The following is a 17,863-nucleotide window of genomic DNA, read 5'->3' as shown; positions in this document are numbered from 1 at the left end:
CCCATGCTATCAGAGCCTGGGTAATGTTTACCAGTTCCTGTTAATTGGTAAGTTAAGCTGGTAGGGTATGCAGCAGCTCCTCACCCGTTCTGGGCAGGGGGTTGATCTAGCCCTGTGGGGCCCACTGCAGGCATGTTACATGCTGGCTTCCTGGAAGCAAGGCTGGCAGAGCCCACAGTGAAGCCTCTCTGGAGGCGGGCCCAGCAGCCCTTGCCAGCTCCGGTTCCCAGGAGGAGGCTTTGCTGTGGGCTCTGCAGTATCACAGAACATGAAGGGACAAGTCAAGCTGAACAGCCCATCAAGGAACTCAGCTCACAATGAACCCTGGAAAACGCTTCTATACTTAATAGACTTTTCCTGTCAATGTTCTAACTAGAGTATGGTTGGGTGCAATGGACATGTAACTTGCCCAAACACCATCTTTCAAAGTGAAAACTGATTTTTCTTTAATTGGCACTTGGGAGAAGGTAAAAGGCCCTGGCTTGGAAACATCTCCATTTTTGCCTCTTTCCTACTCCAGCCTCCAGACATATGCTAATGCAGGGGTGGGTAATAATTTTTAAAGAGGGGGCCACTTCACAAATTTCTGAAGTGGCCCTGGCCACTCTGAAATGGGAAAGAGCCTTGGGTGGAAGGGAGAGGGCAGGAGACTTCTCATGCTTCCCTGCCCACAGACCCTTATTGGCTTGGAGGCAGAGACTGCATGAAATCTTTGCCCCATGCCTAGTGAAGGGCACATGGTGGCTAGAGAGAACTGCCAGCTGTCTGGTGGTTCCCCCTGGTGGGGGGAGGAGATGGCGTGTTTGCCCACCATGAAGCCAATCAGGGCCTGGGGGCAGGGCGAGCGTGCAAAGTCTCTTGCCCCCATCCAGGTTTTAAAACAGCTGACAGTTCCCTCCAGTGCCATGCATCCCTGGCAGAGGGAGGAGATTTCACAGGCTACCTCATCCCCAGTCTAGATTGGGCCTGGGGGAAGGGGAGCAGCAGGGCAGCCACAGGCTGGATCTGCCCACATCGGCTGTTTTGCCCACCCCTGTGTTAACAGGATTCTAACTAAGGGACTGAGGACCTTAAAACCATCTGAAGCCTTCATATTTCATGGATCTATTGCAGACAGTTTTATACCTTGGAAATAGTATAGAGACTGTTGTAGTCTCATTGATTGCTGATTTCTTTTTTGTAACAGACAAAGATCTGATGTATGGTGATTTTCTCACATAACAGCAGCTTTTTATATGTGTGGTATAAGCAACATAGTCCTTCCTTGACTGGTTTTGTTCTTTTCCCACCAATTGTCAAAGCCTGTTACCGCAAAACTTAATAGCAAACCTCCTTTATATTACAACAGGAACAGGATTTGGTCCCAGGAAATAAGAGAATGTGATTTTGATCAACTGCTTATCTGTCCAGAGATAGTTCTCATGCATGTTCTGCCAAGCTCATTTTGATTGCCCCGCCTGTATGTTATGCTAAGGAAAATAACAGAACTTGAGGCTGTAGCGCTATGCCTCTTTTTCATCAAACCCAGATGGATGGTGCAGCCTCTTTGCTTTCCTAGTGCCTGACAGAGCAAGACTTTGCTAAATGCAAGTTTGTAGAAGCTTAGTTAGGATATCAAGGAGTTGATAGTTTGTGAAGAGAAAGTAGAAGTGCTTGTCCTTCCTATCCTCCTTTCACTTAAGAAGTTTTCATTTTGGCAGTGCTGCAGAATCCTCAATGACACCTAGGAGTACAGGAAGCACCAGGGACCCCAAGCATCATTTTACAACTGAATTTGGCTACATCTACACTGGCAGCTTCTTGTGCAAGAACTCTTTTGCGGAAGAGTTCTTCTGCAAAAACTCTTCCAGAAGAAAGCATCTACACTGGCATGTGCTTTTGCGCAAGAGCATCCATGCCAGTGTGGACGCTCTCTTGTGCAAGAAAGCTCTGATGGCCATTTTAACCATAGGGCTTTCTTGCACAAGAAATTCATGTCGCCTGTCTACACTGGCCTCTTGTGGCAGAGTTCTGGTGCAAGCAGCCCTGATTTCATACATCAGAATGTCAGTTGACTTGTGCAAGAACACGCGGCCAGTGTAGACAGGCAGCAAGTTTTTGCGCAAGAGCGGCCGCTTTTGCTCAAGATCGCGCCAGTGTAGACCCAAATCTGTTTAACCTGCAGGTGTACGATTTTGGACAGGTCTCCCAGGGGTCACTGCAGTGGTCTGCATCTGCAAACAGGAGGAGCCTGGTGAAGACTTGACTTAGATTGCTTCTAGCAGACACTTTTCAGGGCAGAACCCACTTGATCAGGAGCGGACGCAGAGGGTTTAGCCCAGGAAAGCTGATGCCCAAGTGGAGCTGTCAGGTCTCCTTGGAAGTGTAGACAGGCGAGTGGGGCTTCGGGAGCGAGAGGGTCCCCAGGGTGGGGGCAGCCACACTGGGTCACCTACCAGCAAGGAAGGCGTCCTGCTTGCGTTACCTGCCGCTTCAAAAGGCACCGCAGGAGCCACTCGGCACAAGCCGGGGCGGGCACAACCCCCCCCGCGCGGCCCTGCCTGTGGCAGACGGGGGGGAGGCTGGGCCCTTCTTCCCGGGCCCCGCTCCGGGATCCGCCCTGGCGGCTCGCGGCCGTTTAACCGCCGCCGGCTCGCGGCCGTTTAACCGCCACGCCGGCCTGACTGCAAACCTCCCGCGAGCGCTTTCGCGCCGGTCGGCAGCCTCGCGCCTGCCCTAGGCTCAGACCGGCCCGGCGCCTCCTCCACGGGCCGGAGCGGACGGGGCCTCCCGCCATTGCCAGCCCCCGACGGGCAGGGAGCGCGGCGGGGCCGGGCCCCTGATTTGAGGGGGTCCCTAAGCCCCGCCCCTTGTGTCCGCTCGCTGAGGCAGGGCCCCGGCGCTAGCCCCGCCTCCTCCTGCGCTGGGTGGAGTTGCCGCGCGCACCACTCCATGCTGGGCGGGGGCTGGAGCCGTTAGGAAGGGGCGTGGTCACGACAGGCCCCGCCCCTTTCCCCTCCCTGACCGGGCCGCCCCACACTGAAATGGCGACGGCTCGGGTTCCAGCGCCGGGCTCTTAAAGGCGCCGCTGCACCGTTCGTCTCGCGCCGGGGGGCGGGCGCTGTGGTAGCGCTCGGCGGGGAGCCGGCTTCTCCACAAGAGGGCTCCTGGCGTGCCCAGGCCCAGCCGCCGGGGAAATAGCAAGTTGGCGTTACCATGTCAACCCAGGTAATCAAAGCGGGGCCGTTTGGGGAACTCCCCGGGGCGGGACCGGGATCTCCCGTCCCTGAGACGAGACCGGCCCCTAGCGCCTGCGTTGACAGGGACCCGACCCCCCCATCCGTCCCCCAGCGTCTCAGCTCCTCGGGTGAGGGGGGGAGGCTTGATCTCCCCCCAGCGCCTCAGGTAAGGGGGGGCCTGACCCCCCCAACCGCCTTCACTCCAGCGCCTGAGGTAAGGGGGGGCCCCCACCAGCCTTCCCCCCAACGCCTTAGATAAGGGGAGTCTTCGAACACCCCAACCGCCTCAGGTAAGGGGAGGCCCTGACCACCCCCCCCAGCGCCTGAGGTAAGGGGGGACCTGACCCCCCCAACCACCTTCACTCCAGCGCCTTTGGTAAGAGGGGGGCCCCCAACAGCCTTCCCCCCAATGCCTCAGATAAGGGGAGTCTTCAAACACCCCAACCGCCCCCCCCAGCACCTGAGGTAAGGGGAGGCCCTGGCCCCCCCAACTACCTGTCCCCCCCTGCACCTTAGGTGAGGGGATTCCAGCCCCCCAGCATGACTCACCTTCCTGACCCCCATTTCCTGGCCGGGTCTCACAGTAGCAGGCAGGGTGCTGCTGCTGTGTAAGGTGCCATGGTTGCAGAATTGACTGGTGGGCTGCTGTCACATCACACTGAAATTCATTGCAGGGGAGTTGTGGGTCCTGGTGAAGTTGTGTTGTGTAGCCCCCCTTGTTGCCTGAGTGCAGGGTTGTGCTGATTATGAAGTCGCAGTGATGCTCTGTGACGTTACTGTGGCTACATATTGCTGTGTAGGGTAAAGATACATCACTTTGTCAGGTTGATTCATAAAGTAAAACAAAGACACCACTCAATTCTTCTCGCCTCTGTTTCTGAAGAATAAGTTTCTGAATAAGTCTTGAGGTAGACTAGAAGAGTGATGTTTATAAAATCATCTCAGTTATCATCCTCTTCTGAGTGAAGAAGTCTAAAGCTTTGTGCCATGTGAGTGATTACATTGTGTCTAGCAGGAAAAACCCACAATATAGACCATTAGCCTTCCAAAGGCAGATGCTCTCATCTTGGCTTTATAGAGATTGAACCAAAGTATGCTTTTGCCTCCTGGCTTGATTTTTGTAAAAGTCATTCCACGGTGGGGATGTGAGTTTACAGGCTTCCATGAACAGAAAAAAATACATGTTAATATGTAGAATGAACTTAGAGTGCTGGGGGGAAGCCAAATCAAAAGCAGGAGGCCAGAGCAGCCTCTGTTACTAGGAGCTCTGGCATCCCGCCTGCCTCCCTGCCAGGCTGTTTTCTCTAATACAGAGGCAGCAGCATGCGGGAGGGAGGTTTAAGCATGCTAGCTCTTCCCCCCTCGTTGCTGCTTCCACCCCCGTCCTCCGCAACCTCCCACCCTCCCCTTGCATGAGGCTGACAACTTGCAGCTCCTCCAGCTCAGCAGTGGTGGGCAGGTGGGCCTCGTCAGCCCGGGGAGGCTGCAACAGCCCTTAGGCCTGCACCTGTTTAATCAGATAACCGAATAAGTGTTCAGTTTAACCAGTTAACTGATAAAACATGATTTTACATCACTAATATACTGTATTTCAATTTACATTTAAACTGTTTGTTAGATTTATTCACATGTATAGACTATGACAATCTTGAATATATACTCTTTAGTCTTCTAGATTTTTTCCAGATGACCAAGTGCATTCTTTGAAATGAAGAAAGGATCAATACAAAGAACATCACCCAGAAAAAGACCACTTTTACCCTCTCGTACGCCTAGTCCAATGTCGACTGTCACTTCAAGTACCAGGTCACCATCTCCTCTTAGCAGGCAGGATACACCTGCTACTTACAAAACAAAGGAACAGAGATATCAACAGCTTGATGTCACAGTAGACAGTGATGTAGGAGCTTCTTTTGAATATCAGATTGACAAAGGTATTGTATAAATAATAAAAATCAATCTTAATTTTAATATTGACAGCATAAAATGAACTACATGTCCATCTATTATGGACGAGGTGTACGAGGGTAATTTTCACATATTTTAGAACCCATATTTAACCTACCATCTAATACATTTTGTCTTAAATTGCTTGGGCATCATCCAGAGTACAAATATGAACATTACATATTGCAAGTGTTTTTAAACCCCTGATAATTGTTTTACACAGTGCTAACACCCTCAGGCAATAGAGGGGGTATAAAATAACTAACCACCCCTAGTACTAGACCAGGGGTGGGGAACCTTTTTTGGGTCAGGGGCCTCTGACCCACAGAAAAATCAATCGGGTGCCACACACAAGTGAGAAGTTAACATACCCAAAAAAACCACCCCAAAAAAACAAAAATCCTCACTGATGTGCCCCCCCCCCCGACTAAGAAGAAGAAAGACACTCCCCACAACACACCCAGAGCCTAAGGAGGCCCAGGCTAGTAGATTTTGTGTGCTCTAGCCCTATGGGGGAGGCTGAAGCACCAGCACAGGCTCCCCAGTTCTGATCAGGGGAACCCTGAGCCTCGGGGGCCGGATCCAGGCAAGCCTGGGCGTTAGGTTCCCCTCCCCTGTCCTAGACCTTTGAGTTATCATTAGTGAAAGGTGATGTATAAATAAGACAGTAAACAAGATGTCTTTGTTAGTTTCATGTTCAGTTGAAAAATCAAACAGCTGGAGAAAGTCAGTATTTACTAAATAATAAAGATGAAATTAAAGGTTACTTTGATATGTTAAGAATAGAGATTTACTAATTCAGTGGAAAAATTCTCAGGTATTATATGTAATACTAACATTTCAGTGGGAAGACTAGGTAAAAAAGATTAATAAGAAAATGTTGTTACACCATTCCCTTGGCAGGGAAATCCCACCGAAACACACCGAGGTTCCCAGGGTGGGAGAGGCTGCTCCTGCACCAGGCCACTTCCCATGTACTTGCAGGGTCCTCCGCAGTCACAGGAGCAACTTCTTCTCTGCAGGCAACCCCAGCGACATCCCAAATGGCCCTGGTGCCTCTGCTGGCTTCTCCTGGGGTTGCTGGTGGATGCTGGTTAGGCACTCCCTTCCTAAGTCCTTTCCCTCCAGCCACTAGCCCAGACTCAGCCCCTTCCCAGGCTTTTATAGTTGAACTGCAGCCTGGGCATGCTCAGTAGGGCTGCAGGGGCAGGGCCTCTGCCGCCAGGTATCTCTGGCTGAGCCCTCTGAGTTCAGCGTGGGGCTGCTTCGCCCCATCACAATTAGACTTAAGTGGAGGGTATCCTCTTAATAAGAAATAAATCCTTGCTTTCAAGCCTCTAGAGGTATTAAAAGCCATGATAATAAGTTGAGAGTACATCTGTGTCCTTTTTAATTATCTCTAAAACAACTTGGGTTAAAAGATTTAAAAATCAAAATAACTTTGCATTAATTGAAACAAATCAAAATTCATAAAATGAATTCTTTAAATTTGAACCTGCAGTAGTGGAGAGTGATGTGCACATCAGATTTTAGTCTACTAGATTTCTGTACAGGGGTAGCAAAATGAAGCTCTCGCTCCTTTCATCCTCCTGCACTAGGCGGTAAAGGTGGACTGGCCCACACACATAGCATCTTGTTAAAAGATGTGCCGTATACCCCTCCTCAACACTCCCAAAGGCATTGTATTTTCCTGAAACACACTGACAGCAGCTCTAGCAAACATTGTGTACCTCACCTTCTCAGGCTCTGTACAGATTTCCCTTGTTTTGTTATACTAAGTAAGCAAAAGCTTTACACTTCTTTTCTTTTAGTGCTAACTGAATCACACTTTCTCTGTTGTCATTTGCAGATGAAGACTGTATTAGTCCAGGAGTTAGATACATTACAGAATCTCTTATTAAAAACCTGTCCAAACAGGAAAATTTGACACATGTCAACTCATTGAATCTTTCTCTTGCTAAGGATGGGGGCAAGAAATTTAAGGTGGGTTATTGCATGCAATTTCTTATTAACTATAATTCAAAATAGCATTAAACTTTAATCGTTTAAAACATTGGAAATAATGTTTAGGAAACACTTTCAGTAGATGAGAAGGGCCATGTTTCTCTGAGCCTAATTCTGCTGCTTATGAAAGTGACTTTTATGAAGACATGATCCTTAAAAACATAAACCTGCTGTTCTGATGCAAATATATATACCATATTGTATTAACAAACTACTACCTACAATTTGTTCATTTTTTAGTATATAGAAAACTTGGAAAAGTGCTCTAAACTAGAGGTACTAAATCTCAGTAAAAATCAAATAGAGAAGATTGAGAAGTTGGATAAACAGTTAAAGCTACGAGAACTCAATTTGTCCAGCAACAAAATCAGGTAAGCAGATACTTTGATTTGTTATGAGTGGAGATTGCTACTTCTTTTTTAAAAATTAAGGTGCTCAAATTCTGCTTTGAGGACTATGGTAAAGATTGAACCTCTAAAATTCGGGACTGTCTGGTCCAGCAACATCTGTGGTCCCACTGCTGAACCAGAGAGCCCTGGCTGACCAGGTTCAGAAATGCAGCCCAGGCTGGACTGGTGGTGGGAAGCGCAGCCTCAGTGGGTCCAGCATACTGGGGAGCACAGCATCACTGACCAGGACTGACAGCAAGGAGCGCAGCCCCAGCTGGGGCTGGAGGCAGCAAGACCAGCAGCCAGGAGTGCAGCCCCAGCCGAGGCTGGCAAGATGGGGAGCGCAGCCCTAACCAGAGTTGACGCAATGGGAAACACAGCCTTGGTCAGGGCTGGCGTGGTAGAGGGAGGGGTGCAGCTGAGGCTGGTGGTGGGGAGCGCAGCCCCAGATGGGACTGGAGGCAGCAGAGCCGGCAGCCTCCAGGGAGTGCAGCCCCAGGGAGTGCAGCCCCAGCCAGGGCTGGAGTCAGCAGGGCCAGCAGCTGGGTGCACAGCCCAGACCAGCGCTGTGGAGGGCGTCATCCCAGCCAGGGCTGGAGGCAGCAGGGCCAGCTCCTGTCCAGAGCTGGCACAGTGGAGGGCTGAAGGCAGTGGGGCAGACAGCATGGAGTGCAGCCCCAGCTGGGAGCAGAGCCTACAGCTAGGTGTACCCTTGACCTCCTCTTGTCTGGCAAACTCTGTAGTTCAGAACCACTCAGGTCCTGCCCTGAGGGTGCCAGACAAGGGAGGTTCTTCCTGTATAAAAATTCAATTAGATATGTTCAAAATATATGCAGTTTGTTATATGAGAATGGAAAAGATTCACCTTCAGTAAAGAGAACTGAAAGATTAAACTAAAAGAGCCTGCTCAAGCATTCAATGCATTCATTAAACTCCTGTTTGTCACAAAAAGGCAGCTTTCACTGCTTTGAGAAGAAGTTACTCTATTGAACAAAATGTTGTAGGGACAGTGGATGGGATGAAACAGCAATCTTCTTCACGTTCTTAGTTTTACCCCCAGTAAAGTAGGCTTATTCATTCCTTTTAGGCTTTGCAAGTGCAGTAACCACAACAGCAGTAAAGAGATTAGTAAAGGAAGTGTGGAGAAAACTACACAGTGTTTCTACATACTGCAGTGATGCAACTTCCTCTTTCAAGAGAGTTAGAAAACAAAATGAAATAAGCCATTTCAGTAAAGTGATATAGTGAAAGGATCACTTTGTTTTACAATCAAATAAGAATTTTCCTATAAGATTGCATTCAATTTTTGCTTGATTACAATATCCATAGCTTAAATAACACCTTAGGTTATGACTTGTTTTGTATTGTTACCATGTATTTGAAACATATTGGAAAATTAAGATTCATTACAAGAATGATTTTTGGGGCTATTGAGACATCTATCTGTTAGTGGCAATTCCTAAACATGTAGTAATCAAAGGAATAGGCACAGTAGTAATAATCATTGTAGGGGGACAATGGCTATGATGTGATGGCAAATGTTTTTTCTTTCATGTCTATGACACTGTAAAAAAAAAAAAAAAACCTCTTGTGCTATTTGAAGTTGTTGAGTCTTCATAAAAATGTGTTTTTTCACACCATAATGTCTTCAGGCTGTGCAGACAGCCAACTTGCTGTGTGTTTCCAAAATAAGTATGGAAGATATTTGTATTTACACTATTCAAAATCAGGTGAAAGGTACATCAGTATTATCTCACACATTTCTTTGATTTCACTGTTTTTTGACAAACTAGTATGCTCACTAAAGCCTGGTTTACACTACATGGGAAGATCAAAGTAAGACACGCAACTCCAGCTACGTAAATTGGAGTCAACGCATGTTACATCACATTTCTGCGACATCCACACAGTTGGAGGCCGATGGGAGCAAACATTCCCATATGTTTCCCTATTCTTCGTGAGGAGCAGGAGTACTGGCACCAACAAGGTGCCCTTTGAGTTCGATCTGTACTACACAAGGGCAGAGTTTTGGGAGGGTAGGGGGCCAACAGCCATGCGCTCCGGACGTGGCTTGCTTTTCATCCTATTCCCTGGACTATCAGAGTAAGGGGAAAGTACTTGCATTCCATGCATGCCTCTCACACCTGGCAGGTGTTTCTTTTATGTCTATGATAGCTGTAAGAGGCATGTACAGAATACAAGTACTTTCCCTTCACTCCCTTCCAGTCCGGGGTAAGGATGTTAAATATCAACTAATTGACTAATTGAATAGTCAGTGCATTTTGCCTCGATTGGGTGTTTCCACCTTTGGGCTGTTGCTACACTTCAAGTCAGCACCACGTGGAGTCAGGGTCAGCTGAGGACTCCCCCACTGATCCTAGGCTCCATGCGACGCTGCCACTTTGAAACGCCACATGCAACCTAATGCCAGGCTCCCTACAGCGTTTCAAAGCGGCAGCACCTCACGGAGTCTGGGGTCAGCGGGGCAGACTCCAGCTGATCCCGGGCTCCACATGGCGCTGTCACTTTGAAACGCCGCATGCAGCCTGGGGATACCCCATTGGCCCCAAGCTGCATGCGGCATTTGAAAGTGGCAGCACTGCTCCAAGCTTTCAAATGCCGCATGCAACCTGGGGTCCACTTTGAAGTGCTCTTTCCCCTTCCCTGCCACCCCTTGCTGCCTCTTTCTGATAGAGGCAGCAAGTGTGTGTGTGGGTGGGGGGGGGGGGGAAACGACTAGCTTGTCAATTATCCGATAAGCATTTGCTTCACATCCCTAGTCTGGGGAACAGGATGAAAAGCAAGCTGCATCCCGGAGTGCATGGATGCTGCCCTGCAATCCTCCTGAAATGCTGCCCTTGATATTACATCCACTAAATTGAACCCCGGAAGATCGACCGCAGCAGCATTGATCTTCCGTGTAGTGTAAACGTTATCCGATAAGCATTTGCTTCACATCCCTAGTCTGGGGAACAGGATGAAAAGCAAGCTGCGTCCCGAAGCGCATGGATGCTGCCCTGCAATCCTCCTGAAATGCTGCCCTTGATATTACATCCACTAAATTGAACCCCGGAAGATCGACCGCAGCAGCATTGATCTTCCGTGTAATGTAGACGTGCCCTAACAGACCTTTCAGTATGTCATATGATCTTTTAAACAGTAAATATTGCACATATTATGCAGAACCAAAATATGAAATTTACTAGAAATGAATGTATATTACAAACCACTCCACCTCTTGTGCAGCATGACAGGTTAATGTTAATGGATATTGGCAGTGTCCATAAAGCACCACAGTATATAGCAAGTATTGTTGGACCTCCTCTTCTTCTCTTCCTATTGTTGATAATAAAAGCCTTGTTTTACAGTGTGTTTTTAAAACATCACGTACATATTTGAATTTGCAAAATATGGAAATGCTTTCTGACAAGAAAGTAGAATTCCGCTGTGGAAAAAATGGCAGTTATGAATATTGAAAAGTACTTGCAAACAAAGGTCATATACGTATAAATGTTCTATGGTAGATCTCTTTCTAAAAGAGAAATGTTCTATTGATAATTAATTTTTATGCTGTGTATATTTAATATTTTGAGAGGCTGTGGAACAGTCACATCTTTATAAACAAAATTATAGTGTCTGGAATTATTTTTCTTTGCTTCATTCATGTTTCCTAGGGCTGATTCAAAAAAGAGATGACAGATGGGGGGGATGAATTTTATTAAAATGACTCTCAAGATATTTCATCATTTTAATTATAGAGTGAAAATAAGGGGTAAGATACTTGATGCATATTACAAAGAGACCTGCAATAAAATTGGGCTAAAATAGGCAACATCTATCTTATCTAAGCTCTTTTAAAATATCTCCAGGTTTGCAGTATAATTTTGTTTGACCACCTTCACTATACAGCCATTTTTGTTCATTTCTTCAGTGATTAGTTAAGACAGATTCACTGTACAGGATCCCTGAGGCCATAGCTACCCTGTATATATGACTTGCTTCATGATGTCTAAATTCTGTTTTTCTTCTTGTTTCCAGTAAAATTGAAGGTCTAGAGCATATGCAGAATCTACAAAAGTTGAACCTTGCAGGAAATGAGATTGAGCACATTCCTGTCTGGATAGGGAAGAAATTAAGGTCCCTGCGTATTCTTAATCTGAGGCAAAACAAAATATCATCAGTAAGTGACATTAGGAGAAATAACTGGTAGAAATATATCTTTTTAAAAGCCTGTCATATTTAACATCTCAATTAGTATGATCAGCAATACGAACATTACAGGTTCTCTGGGGAAAAGATATAATAATATAGCTTTGCGGTCTTCATAATGGGGTTACTCACTGTGTATCAGGAAAACTCTCTAACAAATCACACATATCATACAACTGTTATTATTCAGGACAATGTGAAGCTTTGCAAGCTTAGGAAAGACTTCATATAAGTTGAGAAATTTCTCTCAAATTGTGGATTCCATTTCAGTTCTTCATGATGTACTTCCAATTCTAATTAGCACAAGTTACACAGAGGTAGCCATGTTAGTCTGTATCTGCAAAAATAATGAGGAGTCTTGTGGCATCTTAGGCCATGTCTAAATTGCAGGCTTCTTTCTGAAGAATCTTTTCCAGAAGAGATCGGGAAAAACTTTTTCCAAAAGAGAGCGTCTACCCTACCAAAGTACATCAAAAAAGCAATCTGCTTTTTCGACAGATAACATCTACACTTACTGAACACTATCTCACATGTAAGCTGTTATTACTATGGACGGTGTGACCACCCAGGGCACCTGTGCTTTTTCCTCTTCTTTCGAAATAACTCCCTCTTCCCTGTCCACACATGCCTTATTCCGAAAGAGCTTTTTGGGAAAAAGGCTTACTTCTAACTCCCGTTTCACTGCCGCATGTAGACGCAGGCAGTTATTCCGGGCTAGTCAGTTTCCAAAATGGTGACTGCCCGGGAACATGCTAATGAAGCACAGTATATTTAAATCCCGCACTTCATTTGCAATTTCGGTCACCCTCATTAGCCTCCCTAGTTTGAACAAAGGGGTTGGTGTAGACGTACCCTTAGAGACTTACAGATTTATTAGGGCATAAGCTTTCGTGGGTAAAACCCACTTCATCAGATGAGATGGAGTAACATAAATTAGTTTCATATGTGCTTGGGGGAAGAATAGACATGACTGGTTTTTTAAAAAAACTTCTTAACTGAAACATGATTAGATTAGTGTCGGTAGTCCCCTTTGCATAATCTGCAAGGGTACATCTGTATGTAAGGTTCATTTTAGCAGCAGTAAAGATCCTGAAGGGACCATGCTGTGGGAGCCAAGATTGTCTAGCCCTCCGATACTTTGGAGGATATTCCATTTCCTCAAGAACCCCAAGGGTGTCTGGAATTGGAAGGCAATTTTAGCACCACCACCACCACCCCAATGTCCCCCCACCAGATGTGACATCTACTTATAATTTCCAAGGTCAAGATTCCACAACTTTCTTTCCTCTTCCCAGGGTTTCTCCTATAGAGAACACTTTAACTCCATAAATTTAGCTCACAATTTGAGCTATGGCAGGGCAATGTGATTTTAGTGGGGGCATCATTTTTAGAAACTATGTTGTTGTATAAACAATAAAATGTATACTTGTATTAAAATGTATTGTATTTAAATAGTGGAAAATGGATAGTTGGGAAGTGATTGTATTTGGAAAGATGTTTAATCATTGTCTGTTTCTCTTTGATTCAGCTCCATGACATAGCTAAGCTGAGGCCCTTAAAAGACTTGACTTCTTTGTTCCTGGCAGACAATCCAATTGTAAATCTACCTCATTATCGTCTGTATACCATATTCCACTTGCGCTCACTGGAAAACCTTGATGGACAGCCAGTTACAAATCATGACAGGCAGGAGGCTCTTGAGAGGTTCAATTTAGGTAATCCTCATATGCTAGAGCTACTGTGAACAATACTAAATTTAGAAGGTTAAATTGAAAAACTTTGTAATTATTGATGTCATGATTTGCTATGGATTATTAAAATTAAGATTTTGGTACACTGTTAAAAGTTCAGTGCCAATTTCTTGTGATGTGATCAGCTACGTCTTCTAAAAACTGTACAGACTTCTTCCAAGGAAAAAAAAGGATCTTAGCCTACTTAGCCTACAGTTTCAAATTCTATTAAAGATACAAGAAGAACTGTCTTTTCTTTAAATTAATATTTAAGAAGGCTGACACTATATATAATAAGGCCATAAGCTATGTTTTACTTCTTAGCTCACTTAAGTTATATCACATATAGAAGCATAGCAGGCTTGATATTTTTGTTTGTTTTTTGGTTACTCTGTTTCAGTGCTTGGGACAGGGACATTAGCCTTGACCATCCAGTAACTTAAGCTTTTCTTCCCTTAAAAGCAAATAAAAACTGATGTGAACTTTGGCTACACCTCTGCCATGCTTCTAACTGTGGAGGTTGTGAAAATGCCAGCATATAGCCCTTCATTGGCTAAAATGATTCCTTGCATAAAGGATATTTTCTGGGGTTCATTTCCACCCCCATTTTGATCCTATTACACTGCCAGGCCTCGTCTGGACTAGATCAGGCAGGTCAGTTTAAGGTATGCAACTTCAGTTACATAAAATGCATAGCTGGAGTCGGCTTACCTTAAGCCAAGCTGTGGCAGTGTCCACACAGTGGGAAGTGCTCCCACTGGTTTCCCTTACTCCTCACAGAAGGAGGAGTACCGGACGCCAGCGGGGGCTGCTCTCAGCTTTTGATTTATGGGTCTATACTAGTCCCACTAAACTGAACGTTAGAAGATCGACCTCCAGAGTGTCAATCATCTGGTAAGTATAGATGTACCCCCAGTTATAAAGGAGTCTTAGTGTAATTATGTATATGCACTTAGTGATAACTTACCTAAAAGAGAAGTCAGAAAGTGTTTAAAGTTTTGTTTTAATTTTAAATGCCAGTTTATATAATTTTGACCTGCATCTAAAGAATAAGACTTACATGTAAAGCAAAATATAGTAAACAAAAATTATTTCAGAAATTCTTAGTATTTCTGTAAGGCTACGTCTACACTACAAGGTTTTTATGCAAAAACTGGCAGAGCGTCCATACTTCAAGCACGTTTTTGCGCAAGTAAATTGGCAGAACAGACGGCTTTTGCTGGTAGACTTATTCCTTTCCCCACGAGGAATAACTCCTTTTTACGCTACAGCTCTTGCGCAAAAAGGCAGGTGTGGACGTTCCAGAAGGGGTTTTGCACAAGAAACCCCTGTTGACAAAAGCACAGGTGCTCTGATGGCCATCAGAACTTTCTTGCGCAAGAGTGTCCATGCAGTGTGGACGCTCTCTTGCACAAAAGCACATCGCTTTTGTGAAGCGCTTTGAGGTCTGGACGTGCTTATTTGCAGAAGCTCTCTTCTGCAAAAGGCTTCTTGTGCAAAAACCCTGCAGTGTAGACGAAGCCTAACAGATTAAAGTAGTATATTAATACTTTTTTTTTTTTTTTTTAAAGAAAAGTTAAGCATTCTTGATACCAAGTTTTAGATTGGAAAAAAAGCTTTGCCTGTTTGGATTTTTTTTACTTTTTTTTGGCAGAAGAAATAGAAAAATTGGAAAAAGATTTAGAGAAAACAATAAAAGAGATGGAGGACCTTAAAACTAATCAGTTTGAAGTGCTTGAACAACTTCAGCATCAAGATGAAGTGAACAGATCATTAAAACAAAAAACCCTGCAACAGAAACAAATCTACAAAGAACTTGAGAGGGACCTAGACACCAAAAATGAATTGGTAAAGTTAATCATTTGGGTTAAATATAAATACATAAAACATGGTTTTGGGAATCGTTTTGTTTCACTAACTTTAATAAATGCAGTAAAATGTATGTTTAAATGCTTGGGTATTTATGTTTAAATTTGTATATAGATGGCTCAATGGATTGGAAATGAGATAGGAAGTTTTTCTGATGCTGGGAAATGCTTCAACATCAGGCTGACTGTTAGTGACCAACCCTCATTCAACAGGTCTCCTGTACTTTGGTGTGTAGTCAGTTAATAGTTAATATTTTTGGATCAGTTCCTAGTGGAAAAGATCCACATTACCAAAGCCACCAGTGTCACAAGTGATAATCTTGGGGTGGAAACCAAAGGTGGCACAGAGTATTATTTCACTGTAATTAATCTCACCCCACCTGGGTTAGGTAGAATAGTGAAGCTGTCAGGAGAAGTTTACACTTCCACTGCCTGTGTTCTAGGTATATTGTGGATGATGAAAACAGGACTTCAGTCTGCACAGATGCTAAATATGGCATTTTTCACAAATACTATATTCATAAAGCCAACAGTCCACCCCCATTGCTTAAGACTTAGGTTAGACTGAGCATCTAGAACAATTTATATATTTTGAGGTGTTTAGGAGATGCTATAGTGGTATCTCTGGGGAAAAAATGCCATCTGAATTCTGAAACATCTCCAGTTAAGGAAGAAGCAGGAACAAGTGAAATTGATCCAGTCCAGCACAAAATCTGTGCGGCTTTCCTACTCAACCCCTAGAAAGGCCTTGTACTTCTGAAGATCAGCCAATGCAGCATAAGATCTCACAAACAAAACATTGTGTCCAATATTTACAGATGCCTGCAAATGAAAACTTGATTAGTTACAACTTGAACATGTCATGTTTAAATTTTCCCTTGCTGATGCAACAGAGGGTTCTACCTTTTTACCATTATCTGTATTTCCATTGCCCTGAAAATCTTCCCTGGGATTGAAGATTTTGTGGCTGGGGTGTAGGCAAGCAGGGTAAAATATATGTATCCTTACCAGCTTTACCAATAATCAGAACAAAACTTAATACACGTGAGGCTTTATTTCACTTTTGAATGTACCCCTTCTGTATTCTGGAACTATTGCTAAGCACAGGATAGTTGTGATTTTCTATGTACAGCATTAGGCACAAATATCTTGTGATATGACTAAATTGGCACTGTGATGTTAGGAAGCTGCAGAAAAAATACAGCCTTTGTACAGACTGCTCTCACCCCTGGCAGATCTCAGATGTGTAGGTTTTGAGCATTGAACCTTCACTGACTTCAGTGGAAACTATGGGTACTCATCTGAATAATGAACCCTAGGTATCTAATGTTGGATACACAGTTGAAGCATCCAAAATGAGTATTCGCATTTAAATATTTTTTTAGTTCCAAATTCTCTGAAAATATTACCTCTGTAATTCTACCCAGCGTCTGTGTGAATACTTTCCATGTGCACAAGTAAATTTGCTAAACTGTTTTAAATTTGTGCTCCCACATTTCAAAATGTATATTTTTTTCATTAATGAACCACATTATTTTCCCATCTTGTGTCTCTCTCCCTACCACTTACTTTTTGTCTCATTTTCTGCTCATGTAACTTTTTATTCTATTCGTAAGTCGAGTGACCCATTGAATATTAAGGAACATGGACCTTTGCTTAGTTATTTTTCTATTTCGTTTGCCTGGAAATAGGCAGTGTGTAATGTACACATTTCTCCTGTATTAAGCTTTTCAAGTTATAAAATTGTATGTTTCCTATCCCTTTAGGATTTTAAAAATAGCTAATGTTTGTTTGCCTCTAGTCACCTTTTGTTTAAAAATTTCTGTATTAGTAAGAGGGTTAAGTTACTTGTGGCTGCTAAATCTCTAGTGTACTGATGATTTTTCACTGTTTAATTTTTAAATTGCTGCTGCAGTGAAGAAAAATTATCCACACATACCTTGTTTTAGTAAAAGGTGTTCATCATTGGGTTCTTTTTCATTATAGTTATTGTAGGTCATGTCCATTATTTGCTTATATCATCCTTAGAGCCTGTATTTGAAAATTCTTATCTTTCATTGCTGGATATAAAATGCAAAATTATACATAGTTAATTAAACTTATCATTTGATTTATACACATTCAGTAGGCATGTCTGGAAAATCTTATTTAATTCTCTCTAACAGTGGACTAAAGCTATACATGTCTAAGTATGCCTTGTGTATTTTCTAAAACAGCAGTATATTTCTAAAATGTAATTCTCAGTATAGTGAGAGCTTAGCAGCTTCTATTTTACAACTTAACCCAATGTTATCCTTTGGATGACAAACTGTGCTTGCTTCTTTTTCCCTTTAGCTGGTATCTTGGTTTGTCACAGTTCCCTTTCCACTGAGCCTTTATTCCTCTCTAAAGGTAGTCCCCATGTACAGCTGAATTGCATAATTTTGTATTTTTGCATAGGATAAACGTGCATGGTGTCAATAGTCTCCAAATATTTTACATTTAAAACGTTATGAGAC

The 17,863-nt window shown here is 44.1% G+C and overlaps 2 protein-coding genes across 4 annotated transcripts in view; one reads left to right on the top strand and one right to left on the bottom strand.

Annotated features, from left to right (window-relative positions):
* The window catches only part of C5 (complement C5), a 64,888-nt gene extending 62,301 nt beyond the window's left edge, over positions 1 to 2,587 (bottom strand). The window contains exon 1 of the mRNA XM_025183489.3: positions 2,436 to 2,587. The gene's annotated coding sequence lies outside the window, so the exon portion shown is untranslated. The remainder of the gene's footprint in view (positions 1 to 2,435) is intronic.
* Positions 2,588 to 2,988: 401 nt separating this feature from the next.
* CNTRL (centriolin) overlaps positions 2,989 to 17,863 on the top strand; it is a 62,797-nt gene continuing 47,922 nt past the window's right edge. Inside the window, exons 1-7 of one of the 3 annotated variants that reach the window (XM_089772901.1) lie at positions 2,989 to 3,207; positions 4,894 to 5,152; positions 7,015 to 7,148; positions 7,410 to 7,540; positions 11,597 to 11,738; positions 13,296 to 13,482; positions 15,152 to 15,345. In XM_089772901.1, coding sequence (XP_089629027.1) covers positions 4,927 to 5,152; positions 7,015 to 7,148; positions 7,410 to 7,540; positions 11,597 to 11,738; positions 13,296 to 13,482; positions 15,152 to 15,345 — 1,014 coding nt within the window. In that variant the 5' untranslated portion in view covers positions 2,989 to 3,207; positions 4,894 to 4,926. Of the gene's footprint in view, positions 3,208 to 3,238; positions 5,153 to 7,014; positions 7,149 to 7,409; positions 7,541 to 11,596; positions 11,739 to 13,295; positions 13,483 to 15,151; positions 15,346 to 17,863 lie in introns of those variants that run through there. The other 2 variants (XM_075905471.2, XM_089772900.1) reach the window with 2 other exon arrangements.

The sequence above is a fragment of the Pelodiscus sinensis genome, chromosome 23 (assembly GCF_052426305.1).
Source record: "Pelodiscus sinensis isolate ZL-2025 chromosome 23, ASM5242630v1, whole genome shotgun sequence".
Classification (NCBI taxonomy): Eukaryota; Metazoa; Chordata; order Testudines; family Trionychidae; genus Pelodiscus; species Pelodiscus sinensis.
Note: the sequence above shows the minus strand (reverse complement) of the source record. Positions and strands in the feature narration are given on the sequence as shown.